This window comes from Camelina sativa, chromosome 8 (assembly GCF_000633955.1).
Source record: "Camelina sativa cultivar DH55 chromosome 8, Cs, whole genome shotgun sequence".
Classification (NCBI taxonomy): Eukaryota; Viridiplantae; Streptophyta; class Magnoliopsida; order Brassicales; family Brassicaceae; genus Camelina; species Camelina sativa.
In genome coordinates, this window is record NC_025692.1 from 22649685 (window position 1) to 22663988 (window position 14304).

General features: G+C 36.3%; 2 protein-coding genes across 2 annotated transcripts in view; both read left to right on the forward strand.

Annotated features, from left to right (window-relative positions):
• LOC104709827 (conserved oligomeric Golgi complex subunit 4-like) overlaps positions 1 to 2611 on the forward strand; it is a 5367-nt gene extending 2756 nt beyond the window's left edge. The window contains exons 2-3 of the mRNA XM_010426383.1: positions 7 to 1757; positions 1977 to 2611. Coding sequence (XP_010424685.1) covers positions 7 to 1757; positions 1977 to 2606 — 2381 coding nt within the window. The 3' untranslated portion in view covers positions 2607 to 2611. The remainder of the gene's footprint in view (positions 1 to 6; positions 1758 to 1976) is intronic.
• On the forward strand, positions 8003 to 9657 carry LOC104709828 (conserved oligomeric Golgi complex subunit 4). The gene is made up of 3 exons (XM_019228822.1): positions 8003 to 8117; positions 8423 to 8811; positions 9028 to 9657. The coding sequence occupies exons 1-3, from the start codon at positions 8003 to 8005 to the stop codon at positions 9655 to 9657; spliced, it is 1134 nt and encodes a 377-aa protein (XP_019084367.1).

The window sequence follows — 14304 nt, forward strand, 5'->3', positions numbered from 1 at the left end:
TCATAGCTTCGCAATCGGATCCTCTCCTCGCCAAAGAGATTTTCGATTACGCTTCACAGCAGCCTAATTTTCGCCATTCTCAATCTTCTCATCTCATCCTCATCCTCAAACTCGGCCGTTGTCGATACTTCAGTCTCATCGACGATGTTCTCGCCAAGCACAGATCGAGTGGATACCCAGTGACCGGAGAACTCTTAACATATCTGATCAAAGTCTACGCAGAAGCGAAGTTACCGGAGAAAGTTTTAAGTACGTTTTACAAAATGTTGGAGTTCAATTTCACGCCGCAGCCAAGGCATCTGAATCGGATCCTAGAGGTTCTCGTAAGCCATAAGGGTTATCTTGGGAAAGCGTTTGAGCTATTCAAGAGTGCTCGTCTTCACGGAGTGATGCCTAACACGAGAAGCTACAACATTTTGATGCACGCTTTTTGTTTGAATGATGATTTGAGTATTGCATACCAACTGTTTGGTAAAATGCTTGAGAGAGATGTTGTCCCTGNACAGTCTCGTGTGAACGTTACGCTTTCCCGCATAGACGCGATTGTCGAGCGAGGGAATTGCATCGAAGGCGTGAAGACGGCTTTGGAATCGGAGGATTACGAGTCCGCTGCGAAGTTCGTACAGAGGTTTCTCCAGATCGATTCGCAGTACAAGGATTCTTCTGGTTCTGATCAGAGAGAGCAGCTTCTTGCTTCGAAGAAGCAGCTTGAAGGTATTGTGAATAAGAAGCTCTCAGCGGCGATTAACCAGAGAGATCATCCTACAATTTTGAGATTCGTGAGACTGTACTCTCCACTGGGAATGGAGGAAGAAGGTCTACCGATTTACGTTCGTTACTTGAAAGATGTCATTGCGATGAGAGGGAGGATGGAATACGAAAATGTGGTGGAGCTCATGGAGCAAGGAGGAGGACTCGTCGGACAGGTTAATTTCGTTGGTTGCTTAACCAATTTGTTTAAGGACATTGTCATGGCTATAGCAGAAAACGATGAGATCTTGAGGGGTCTTTGTGGAGAAGATGGTGTTGTTTATGCCATCTGTGAATTGCAAGAGGAATGTGATTCAAGAGGTTCGTCCATCTTGAAGAAGTACATGGACTTTAGAAATTTAGCTGGATTGGCGTCTGATATTAACAATTCTCCCAATCTGAATCTTCTCGCTGGTGGTGCGTCTGAAGGACCAGACCCGAGGGAAGTTGAGCTCTATGTGGACGAGATACTGTCCCTGATGCAGTTGGGTGAGGATTATACCGAGTTCATGGTGTCAAAAATCAAGTCTTTGACGTCAGTAGATCCTGAGTTGTTGCCAAGGGCTACAAAGGCATTTAGAAATGGAAATTTTAGCAAAGTGATCCGGGATGTGACAGAATACTATGTGGTACTAGAAGGGTTCTTTATGGTTGAGAACGTGAGGAAAGCTATAAGGATCGATGAGCATGTACCCGACAGCCTTACCACTTCAATGGTGGACGATGTGTTCTATGTTTTGCAGAGTTGCCTGAGGAGATCTATTTCAACGTCAAACATCAGTTCTGTGGTTGCTGTGTTGAGCAATGCCGGTAGCTTGTTGGGAAATGATTACCATGAAGCTTTACAACAGAAAATTAGAGAGCCTAACCTTGGTGCTAGGTTGTTCTTGGGTGGTATCGGTGTGGAAAACACCGGGACTGAGATTGCAACTGCTTTGAACAATATGGACGTGAGCTTCGAATACATTCTCAAACTAAAACATGAAATTGAGGAGCAATGTACTGAGGTTAGTACTCATACTTGGTGATTTAGTCAATTAGGAAATTAAAGGATCTCATAGACTAGAATGATGCTTGCTTAGAGGTAATTTAGGCTCTGTTAATCCCATGAAAAACATGTTAATAAGCCTTTGACCTGCGAAACCAGTTCCGTGAATTTTGACTTGCACTCTTGTTGATGTTAGGCATATGTGTCTCACTTTCTTTGTCTCGTGTCCGAATCACAGGTGTTTCCTGCACCAACAGATCGAGAGAGGATTAAATCATGTCTATCTGAGTTAGGCGAGTTAAGCAACTCGTTCAAGCAATTACTCAACTCAGGCATGGAACAGCTCGTAGCAACCGTAACACCAAGAATCCGTCCGGTTCTAGACACCGTAGCTACCATAAGCTACGAGTTAACAGAAACTGAGTACGCAGAGAACGAGGTGAATGACCCGTGGGTGCAAAGACTTCTCCACTCGGTCGAAACAAACGCCGCTTGGCTCCAACCACTGATGACATCCAACAACTACGACTCGTTTCTGCATCTCATAATCGATTTCATAGTCAAGAGACTCGAAGTCATAATGATGCAAAAACGGTTTAGCCAACTTGGCGGGCTTCAGCTTGACAGAGACACAAGGGCTTTGGTTAGTCATTTCTCGGGCATGACTCAGAGAACAGTGAGAGATAAGTTTGCTCGATTAACTCAGATGGCGACGATACTGAACTTGGAAAAGGTATCAGAGATTTTGGACTTTTGGGGAGAGAACTCAGGACCCATGACTTGGAGACTCACACCAGCTGAAGTTAGACGGGTTTTGGGTCTCCGGGTCGAGTTTAAACCCGAATCAATTGCTGCTCTCAAGTTGTGATGTTACTTCTTTTGTTTATTTCATCTACAATTACTTAAAAACCAAAATTTTTTATATAATCTGATTGGTTCAAGAAGTATTTAAATTGATTGAAAACTTTTTTGTAAATACAAAATCGAATTTTCAATTTAGTGAAAACGAACATATAACAACTGCTAACACACACAAAACAACTACCACTAAAAACGATCAGCTACAAGAATGGACGCAAGGAAATTAGAGTTTTAGTTACAAAATCTCTTTGGGAGGGAGAAGCAGGGATCATGAGGTCACAATCACCCGTTACTGGTAGTTGTTATCGTCTACTTTTACCGTCGGCTTTTATCTTCTTCTTCCTCTTCCTTGTCGCCTTCCTTACTTTATCCATGCTTCTTCAAAATATTTTCGTAGTATTTAATAATTATTCAAAATCTTTTCGTAGAATAACAAACAACTTCATTTTAGCAAAATCTAAGACTAAAATTATTGCATCTTTTCTCATAATATTTGTGCAATTCATGAAAACCAACATAGCTATAACATGCACGCAATTATTGATTGATACTTTCACTTATATGCTCGATTTTAGATTGTCGGATTAATAAAAGAAATTTAAGTGTTAAATTGCAATATAATATAGAATAACCGAGCTTGTTGTCATATCCATTGCAAAAAATAAGAAAATTAATTTTATAATAAAAAATAAGAAAATCCAACTATTATATAATTTTATAAAAAAATTATTACAAAAAATTTAAACACTAATTAAATATGATCTTAAATGGTTGAATTAATAAAAAAAATTTGAGTGTTATAATGCAATACAGTAGAGAATAACCGCTGAGTTTTGTGTCGTATCCATTGCATCGTCTTTGCTTCATCTATATTTGCCTTTAACAATGATATTACATGAAAGAAATGCCATCGTAAGATTCAAGTTATATGCCTTAGCAGCATCGAAACCAAAGTTATAAAACATTAAGAAAAGAGTAACACATGCAAGACTGAAATAAATCATTAGTTTTACCTTCATTACTAAAAAGTTTCAAAAATTGTATTTTTTTTTTCTACTGATTCATCAGAACATGGTTCTGTTACCACCTCAGAGAAACCACATTAAGAATATAGTTTACAAGATATTTTACGAAGAAATATTTTTTAATTGTATATTAATAACTTTTCCCACATCACTTCCCTATATGTATCAAATAAGTATTTGGGTTCGAGCTTAGCAGATCCACTTATAGTGTTACGCTACTTCAACATTATTTTGTTGAATTGGTTTCACTACACGAGCAAGTAATACCACCGCCGCCTCCGATCACCTCTTCCTGCCTCTGCCTCCGGCCACCTCCTCCGACCGCTTCTTCTGCCAACACCTTTGGCCACTACCCTCTAATCCTCTACTATCACAAAAACACTAAAATAGTAATTTTGGCATAACCCTCATCATTTTTTTTTTTTTTTTAATATGGTGCTATATTCTTAGTTAGATTCTTGATTTTGGTTATACACCAAATTGCCCCTAATAGATATAGATATATCTATATATATAAAAATCATAATCTTTGTCTGAATTTCCGGTAAATATTTGTTTCATGCAAAAAGAAGAAGATTAATATAGTTTTTCAAGCAATTCTCATAAGTACCACTAAAAAGTATTTTTGGAAAAAAGTATCACAAAATTTAACTTAAATTTTAATATTAAAAAAAATCTTTAAAATATAAAAAGCTACTCCCTAAAAACTATACCCTAAAACTAAAATTGTCAACACAAACCTAAAAAAATTCAACACCTTTAAAAATTTAATTTTTGTGTTTATGGTATTTTTGGAAAAAAACTTTAGTATTTGAAGGAATACTTCTTATTTTATCTTAATACATATTATTTACTTTTGTAAAAAAACAAATTTTCATATTCATTTCATTAACCCCTTCAAAGAGGGTACCAGTTACATCTGGGGATACAAATAAGTGCGTCCAAACGAGTAACACCTGCATGATTTAGTACAAAAACAACAAACAATCACATCTGAGCACATTAGTTTTGGAACAGAGCAAACCAAGTAATCAACAGAGAGTCTTCTTGTGTCCTTGATTGTCTTGATGATTGCACTCTTGAGAAGGGTTCAGCAGACTGCGAATGATGATTTTGACTTCTTCAATCAAACTGACAGGAGATCGGGAGGCTGTAGTATGTAATCTTGAGTTTCTTTCTTTCCAAATGAGGTACACAAAAGCCTGAAAAGCCAACCCGAGGATTGTTATTAAAATTCAACTTCTGCAGGGACGTTTCAGCCACACTAACGCATCCTGAAAAATAGTAGGAGGAGTAATTTGTGCTCTTGAATGGAAGTACTGCCAAACTTCCCCAGCAAAAAACACAAAATTAAAGAACAAATGTTGTTGGGAATCATCTTGCGTATTGCACAAAAAGCACTGAGAAGGGACCGCCAATCCCCAACTTAGCAACCCATCCCTTGTATTCAGCCTGTTTAGAGCCCCTAGCCAAGTAATAAAAGCATGTTTTGGAATTCTTTCCTTGAACCATACTCCTTCAAACCAGTTTACCTTTTCTCCTTGAGGATGAAGACGATCCCATGTAATTGCAGTAGAGAAAACTGCATACGATTCTGATTGAACCCTCTCCATCTTCTTTCAAGTTAACCATTGACGGGTAAGGGAAGACACTGCTTCAGGAGTAACTCAGTGAAAAAGCTAAAAAGCTAAAAAGCAGTAACACAGACGGATTTATTATTTATCTAATGTTTAAATTATCTACATTTTTACACAAACACAGTAAAAAAGCTAAAAAGATAAACTGTTGAATTACAATACCAAAACTTGTCTAGAATAGTTAAGTACCAACGCATTTAGTATCTTATATCTTAACGTTGCATTGTTAAGAACAAAGGCAAGTATGTACTCTTCCAAAACCATTTATTTATGCAAGGGCGGCACTCAATAGGTTTTGCTTTTGCTCCAAACTTCTTTTTCATTAACTCTACGCATTGATTTAGAATTTGCTGGGCAAGCTCCTTGGTATTCCTGTTCGTGACGACACTTTCAGGGAATAAACCGAGCTTTCACATCTCACATCTGGCATTTTATATTGTTCATAGAAAAAAGTTGTAATGTTTTTATTTTTTTTGTCAATAGAGTATAAGATTCAAAAAATTGTAATAGTTGTTGCATCTGGAACCGTTCTGCTTTTTTAGTGGCAAAATTAACTGGCAATTAGTGATAATCATTTTTTTGTTTTTTTTCGAGTTACCAACAAAAACTTTTAATATACTAATAGTTTACCTTGCACGTGACTCCAAACAACGAGTAATTGTATCAAAATTGAAGAAACCATGAACAAAGTAACAGATCTCAATCTCTCATGACTGATCAATACAAATATATTCCAAATATAGCCATTAACCTACTAAACTATGGAAAAAACTAAAAGATAGGCTAAAAAAACTAATTTAATAAAAGTAGCGAGACTAATGGTCATTCTTTTAATTAATTATACTTCGCTTATAAAATTTTATTAGCTTGGGAAGTGTCTTTTAAGTGAACTGATTACACTGCAACCGATCCCACCAAAATTTGACTCTACTAAGTTACGTTACCTTGCGTAGTAGAAATTAGATATAGATTGGATCTAGTCGATTCAACGATGAAATAAAAAAAGTTTAGTGGCTTCATCAATATTTTAATATTAATTATGGATATTTTAAATTTATAGTTGACCAAATAAATACACATTATCGTTCTAATCAAGTCCGTTTAGATGAGAATACAGCCTTGTGGTTAACTATCCTTCACAACTCAACAACAACCGTAAAGAAAGATATGACATAGCTGACGGCCTAGCGTCGAATAAATTAATAGAGAAGAAAAAAAGATGATGCCTTAAAGTGAATAGAGAGCAAGCTTGGGAGGAAAATGGGCATTGTTGGATCGATATAGTATACTTTTTTAGTTGTTCCAACTTATTTGCTTATGGGGGTTTAAGGGGTCTAAAGTGTCTAGCTAACAACTGTTGTTCTTTTGCTTACGTATAAGAAAATGATGCAATAACCGATTGATAGTTTAAAAAATTCTAATTGAGATGGAAAAATAACCACAGTGTAGCAAAATTAAAATTCTCTACGTAGAATTATTTAGTTGAGGATTTTATTTATTTTAGTTTCCAATCATGTGGTTTCTTAATGAATATATATGGTAAGACGTTGACTTAAGCTAATGTAACTGGTTTTATGACTTTATCACGATCAGTATGCTAACAAAACACAGGACACCTAAACTGAACCAGAAGTAAAAAGTCTTTCAACATTTACTCTTCTGTCTCTGAACTAGTAATAATTAGGCAGCTTCACATGTCAATGTGGAACGGAACCAATCATGTTTTGTTAATGGGGTATTGCATCACAACAAATAATGTTAACTAGCTAGTTGCATTTCCACAACCACTAGATCACACTTCGTCGTCTCAACTCTCAATGGCTCTTTATTATGAGTAGATTTTTTCTCCTTTGGGTGTGGTAACAGCTTAACATCAATTTTGCTCCATAGATCTTGTACTGAAGACGAGACTTTTAAGTTGTTAGAATTTATTGCTTTATGGGGATTTTAAGACAAGTGTCTAACGTTGTTTTTGTTTGTACCATATAGTCATCTTCGTTTTTCTCTGTTTTCATTATCCCGATTGTTTTTCTTGGCGATCTAAACAAGTCTTTCCTAGAAAACACTTAACGCTCAAATTTGGTTTAAGATGAGAGCTCCACTTTGTGTCACCTCCGTATTCTTCTTCCTCTTCTTCTTCTTATATGAGCTCTCTTCTTCTAAGTCAGTACTTTACTCTCCCGAAAGTCTTATAGTCTCAAGCAACCAAACCCTTGTGTCTCCTGGAAATGTCTTCGAGTTAGGTCTCTTCAAACCCAATGAGTCCATTTCTCGTTGGTATCTTGGGATATGTTACAAGGAAGACCCAAAGAGAACTAGTTAATGGGTAGCCAACAGAGTTAAACCTCTCACCAAACCTGTCGGAACCCTCAAATTCTTCGGCAACAACCTCGTCCTGTTCGAACAAGATAATATCCCAGCTGTATGGAAGACCAATCTGACCGGAGGAGGTGTGAGGTCTAGGATGGTGGCTGAACTTTTCGATAATGGCAACTTCGTGTTGAGGACTCCAGCGACCCGGGAGGTTATTTATGGCAGAGCTTCGAATTTCCAACGGATACTTTACTACCGGAGATGAAAATCATCAAAATATTTGATTCCTTTGATTGTGAAGTTTATCCTCACAAAATCCTCCATTCCTGGTCTAGTCCAGGAGACCCCTCACCCGCAGAATTTTCCTTTGAAATTCGGAATGAAATGAACATCATTGCAATTTTTCTTGAGGGGCGCCAAGTCGATGCATGGAACGGTTACCACTCTGGGGACATGCCCCCAGTGTTCGAGCTAAAGGAAGGCTGGTTAGTAATGAAGACCCTCCAAAGCAGCAGCTACTCGAGGTTGACATTACGGCATGGCGTACTTTATGAGTTATACTCATGGAATTCCGAAGCCAAAAAATGGAACAATTCATGGTCCATAGGGGAAGACTCTTGCTACAAAGACTTAAGAAAACCATGTGGGTCTTACAGTTACTGTTCCAAAAACGACATGTCGCAGCAGCAGTGTCACTGCATTAGAGGGTTCTATCCGAAGTTGGAACGTCTTACGTGGCTTCACGATTGTGTGAGGAGGACTGCTCTACACTGCGGAGGNATTGTTGCCAAGGGCTACAAAGGCATTTAGAAATGGAAATTTTAGCAAAGTGATTCGGGATGTGACAGAATACTATGTGGTACTAGAAGGGTTCTTTATGGTTGAGAACGTGAGGAAAGCTATAAGGATCGATGAGCATGTACCCGACAGCCTTACCACTTCAATGGTGGACGATGTGTTCTATGTTTTGCAGAGTTGCCTGAGGAGATCTATTTCAACGTCAAACATCAGTTCTGTGGTTGCTGTGTTGAGCAATGCCGGTAGCTTGTTGGGAAATGATTACCATGAAGCTTTACAACAGAAAATTAGAGAGCCTAACCTTGGTGCTAGGTTGTTCTTGGGTGGTATCGGTGTGGAAAACACCGGGACTGAGATTGCAACTGCTTTGAACAATATGGACGTGAGCTTCGAATACATTCTCAAACTAAAACATGAAATTGAGGAGCAATGTACTGAGGTTAGTACTCATACTTGGTGATTTAGTTAATTAGGAAATTAAAGGATCTCATAGACTAGAATGATGCTTGCTTAGAGGTAATTTAGGCTTTGTTAATCCCATGAAAAACATGTTAATAAGCCTTTGACCTGCGAAACCAGTTCCGTGAATTTTGACTTGCACTTTTGATGTTAGGCATATGTGTCTCACTTTCTTTCTCTCGTGTCCGAATCACAGGTGTTTCCTGCACCAACAGATCGAGAGAGGATTAAATCATGTCTATCTGAGTTAGGCGAGTTAAGCAACTCGTTCAAGCAATTACTCAACTCAGGCATGGAACAGCTCGTAGCAACCGTAACACCAAGAATCCGTCCGGTTCTAGACACCGTAGCTACCATAAGCTACGAGTTAACAGAAACTGAGTACGCAGAGAACGAGGTGAATGACCCGTGGGTGCAAAGACTTCTCCACTCGGTCGAAACAAACGCCGCTTGGCTCCAACCACTGATGACATCCAACAACTACGACTCGTTTCTGCATCTCATAATCGATTTCATAGTCAAGAGACTCGAAGTCATAATGATGCAAAAACGGTTTAGCCAACTTGGCGGGCTTCAGCTTGACAGAGACACAAGGGCTTTGGTTAGTCATTTCTCGGGCATGACTCAGAGAACAGTGAGAGATAAGTTTGCTCGATTAACTCAGATGGCGACGATACTGAACTTGGAAAAGGTATCAGAGATTTTGGACTTTTGGGGAGAGAACTCAGGACCCATGACTTGGAGACTCACACCAGCTGAGGTTAGACGGGTTTTGGGTCTCCGGGTCGAGTTTAAACCCGAATCAATTGCTGCTCTCAAGTTGTGATGTTACTTCTTTTGTTTATTTCATCTACAATTACTTAAAAACCAAAAATTTTTATATAATCTGATTGGTTCAACAAGTATTTAAAATGATTGAAAACTTTTTTGTAAAAACAAAATCGGATTTTCAATTTAGCGAAAACGAACATATCTCCATTAAAAACGATCAGCTACAAGAATGGACGCTAGGAAATTAGAGTTTTAGTTACAAAATCTCTTTGGGAGGGAGAAGCAGGGATTATAAATATCTCCATCATCATCATCAATTCATCGCATATTATACTAGTTAATTATAACATCAGTTAATATAATTGATGTTAAGTCATATATATTTGCTTCAATTATAAAGTTTACTATATTGATTGAAAAGCACAAATATAAAACTTGTAAAAATATACATTGTCATGCTATTGATCTTATTACAATTGTCTAAATTTTTTAGTAAGGGTGAAAATATAATTTTAATATTAGACTTTTAAATAATTCTTAATTAAAAATCACTTGTTTAATAACGTTGGTAAATAATTATAAAAATCAGTTTGGTTCAACAAGTATTTTCTCTCTTAATAATTATAAAATTATCATTTATAAGGTTAATTACGATTAAGGCAAAAATTCATTTCAAATACACAAGCATAAAAATTATAAAAATCAGTTTTGCTTAAGAATCAAATCTAATCAAAAGAATCATGAATCAATTATTATTTTCTCATATTCAATTGAACGTCACCACTTATATCTTTGTGTTTTTTTTTTCACTTACTCTTCATATTATTTCTCGTTATCTTCATTATCAATTTTGTATGGTAGTTGTCATCGTTTACTTCTACCGTCCGCTTTTTTGTTATAACCTTCTTCTTCCTCTTCTTCGTCCGTTTCCTTACTTTGTTCCACTGACTAATTATTCAAAATCTTTTCGTAGAATAGCAAACAACTTATTCTTAGCAAAATCCAAGACTAAACTTATTGCCTCTTTTCTCTTAATATTTGTGCAGTTCATGAAAACCAACATAACTATAACATGCACGCAATTATTGATTGATACTTTAACTCATATGCTTGATTTTAGATTGTCAGATTAATAAAAGAAATTTAAGTGTTAAACTGCAATATAATATAGAATAACCGAGCATGTTGTCATATCCATTGCATCGCCGTTGGTTCATAAGAATATTAATTTGACAACAAAAAATGAGAAAATTCAACTATTATATAATTTTATAAAAAAAATTATTACAAAAATGTTACACACTAATTAAATATGATCTTAAATGGTTGACTTAATAAAAGAAATTTGAGTGTTATATTGTAATACACTAGAGAATAACCGCAGAGTTTTGTGTCCAATCCATTGCATCGTTTTTGTAAGCTTATATCTGTTTGCCTTTAACAATTAGATTAGATGATAATACAACCTGACTATGCTTCACAACTCAACAACAACGATAAAGAAAGATATGTCATAGCTGACGGCCTAGCGTCGAATAAATTCATAGAGAAGAAAAAAAGATGATGCCTTAAATTGAATAGAGAGCAAGCTTGGGAGAAAAATGGGAATTGTTGGATCGATGTAGTACTTGAGGAAAGGATGAGAGACTTATTTGCTTATGGGGTTTAAGGGGTCTAAAGTGTCTAGCTAATTAACAACTGTTGTTCTTTTGCTTACGTATAAGAAAATGATGCAATAATCGATTGATAGTTAAAAAACTTCTAACTGAGATGGAAAAATAACCAGAGTGTAGGAAAAATCTTTCAAAATTTACTCTTCTGTCTCTTAACTAATTATTAGACAGCTAATTTACATGTCAATGTGGAACGGAACCAATCATGTTTTGTTAATGGGGGACTGCATCACAACAAATAATGTTAACTAGCTAGTTGCATTTTCACAACCACTAGATCACACTTCGTCGTCTCAACTCTCAATGGCTCTTTATTATGAGTAGTTTTTTTTCCCCCTTTGTGTGGTAACAGCTTAACATCAATTTTACTCCATACTCTAGATATGGTTGAGGACGAGACTTTTTAAGTTGTTAGAACTTATTGCTTTATGGGGATTTTAAGATAAGTGTCTAACATTGTTTTTTTTTTGTACCATATAGTCATCTTCGTTTCTCTCTGTTTTCATCATCGAGATTGTTTTTCTTGGCGATCTAATCAAACAAGTCTTTCCTAGAAAACACTTAGCGCTCAAATTTGGGTTAAGATGAGAGCTCCACTTTGTGTCACCTCCGTATTCTTCTTCCTCTTCTGCTTTTTATATGAGCTCTCTTCTTCTAAGTCAGTACTTTACTCTCGAGAAAGTCTTACAGTCTCAAGCAACCAAACCCTTGTGTCTCCTGGAAATGTCTTCGAGTTAGGTCTCTTCAAACCCAATGAGTCCATTTCTCGTTGGTATCTTGGGATATGTTACAAGGAAGACCCAAAGAGAACTAGTTTATGGGTAGCCAACAGAGTTAAACCTCTCACCAAACCTGTCGGAACCCTCAAATTCTTCGGCAACAACCTCGTCCTGTTCGAACAAGATAATATCCCAGCTGTATGGAAGACCAATCTGACCGGAGGAGGTGTGAGGTCTAGGATGGTGGCTGAACTTTTCGATAATGGCAACTTCGTGTTGAGGACTCCAGCGACCCGGGAGGTTATTTATGGCAGAGCTTCGAATTTCCAACGGATACTTTACTACCGGAGATGAAAATCATCAAAATATTTGATTCCTTTGATTGTGAAGTTTATCCTCACAAAATCCTCCATTCCTGGTCTAGTCCAGGAGACCCCTCACCCGCAGAATTTTCCTTTGAAATTCGGAATGAAATGAACATCATTGCAATTTTTCTTGAGGGGCGCCAAGTCGATGCATGGAACGGTTACCACTCTGGGGACATGCCCCCAGTGTTCGAGCTAAAGGAAGGCTGGTTAGTAATGAAGACCCTCCAAAGCAGCAGCTACTCGAGGTTGACATTACGGCATGGCGTACTTTATGAGTTATACTCATGGAATTCCGAAGCCAAAAAATGGAACAATTCATGGTCCATAGGGGAAGACTCTTGCTACAAAGACTTAAGAAAACCATGTGGGTCTTACAGTTACTGTTCCAAAAACGACATGTCGCAGCAGCAGTGTCACTGCATTAGAGGGTTCTATCCGAAGTTGGAACGTCTTACGTGGCTTCACGATTGTGTGAGGAGGACTGCTCTACACTGCGGAGGTGGTAAATTTATGAAGCTAGCAAAAATGAAGTTGCCGGAAACCTCCCCTTCGGTTACATCAGATTCAGGTCTAAATCTGGAGGAATGCAAGGAGTCATGCCTTGTGGGTTGTGACTGTACCGCTTATGCGCTTGTGGAAAACCGGAAAGGAGAGCGCCGTTGTTTGCATTGGTAATCAGAGCTCCACGAGATGCGAAACTACACCTCCGGCGGTCAAGACCTATATGTCAGATTGGCGGCTAATGATCCCGGTTAGACTAACCCTAATTTATTTGGCAAGTTAGTTAGGTTAATCAATCTTTTCTATAACAAAGAAAAAGAAGAAAAAAACAACCTAATATAATAAAGACGATGACTGGCCTAATAAACTTTATTAAGAGAAACAAGGTGGCCCATGGTAAAGTGAATTCGCCCAAATAACAAAAAAACCATAATGGGTTGGGTGCCCAAGAGACAAGTCGCACTCCCAAACAACATACCGCGGACTGAACATTTTCATTTATGTAAATTTGTAATAATTTATTTTATTAATTATATTATTTATATTCATTTATGATTATAAATTCAGTTTGTTTATATAATTTTTGTATTTTTAAATTTTTTTTATTGAAAATCTTTGTCAATAAAACACTGGAGTTGTAACGATGAATAAAGTTGTTTAAATATTTGTCAATAAAATAAAACGACATTCTTGTTATAGTTCTAAAATAAGTAAAAAGATTGTCACATTGACAGATTTGTAATCTAGGATTTATAGCCAACTGCCTAAAGATATTCGATAAATTTCCGTTTAATTCGAATCATATAGTATCTTTATATAGTTCTATAAACCCTGCTTATAAAGGATTTATATAGTAACATGATGTGTAAATGACTTAATCTCTGGTAGAACACTATATAATTGATGACTTAAATATAAGTCGGGTTAGTGTAAAAAATAATAAAATTCGATAAGATAATAAGATAATAATTTTTCTGAAATTCCCATGTAAAATATGGTCCCAATAATATCATAAATTAATAATCATGTAAATTTACATATATATATATATATGTTGATATAATAATGTATGTTTTTCCTAAAGTTCATATCTATAAAACAATTGTTATGTTGTATTTTCAAACTATAATGATATAAAATATTTTGTAACATGTCGTAAAGATAGCTACATTTTTTTTGAAGTTTTCAATTTCTAGATATCCATCATTTACATTTTGATAGTTTGATTGACTATTAAAATACAACAATTGATATTATTATTCATAAATTTGAATTTATGCATGTCATGTGTATAAGTGAATTTGTCAAAAAAAAACATCCATTACTAATTGAGAAATTTAAACTGTTTTGTTTCGATTTGCTTAAAAAGGTAAATTGTTAGTATATACATATGAGAGAGATGTGTTTTATCAAATAGAATATATATATATATATATATATA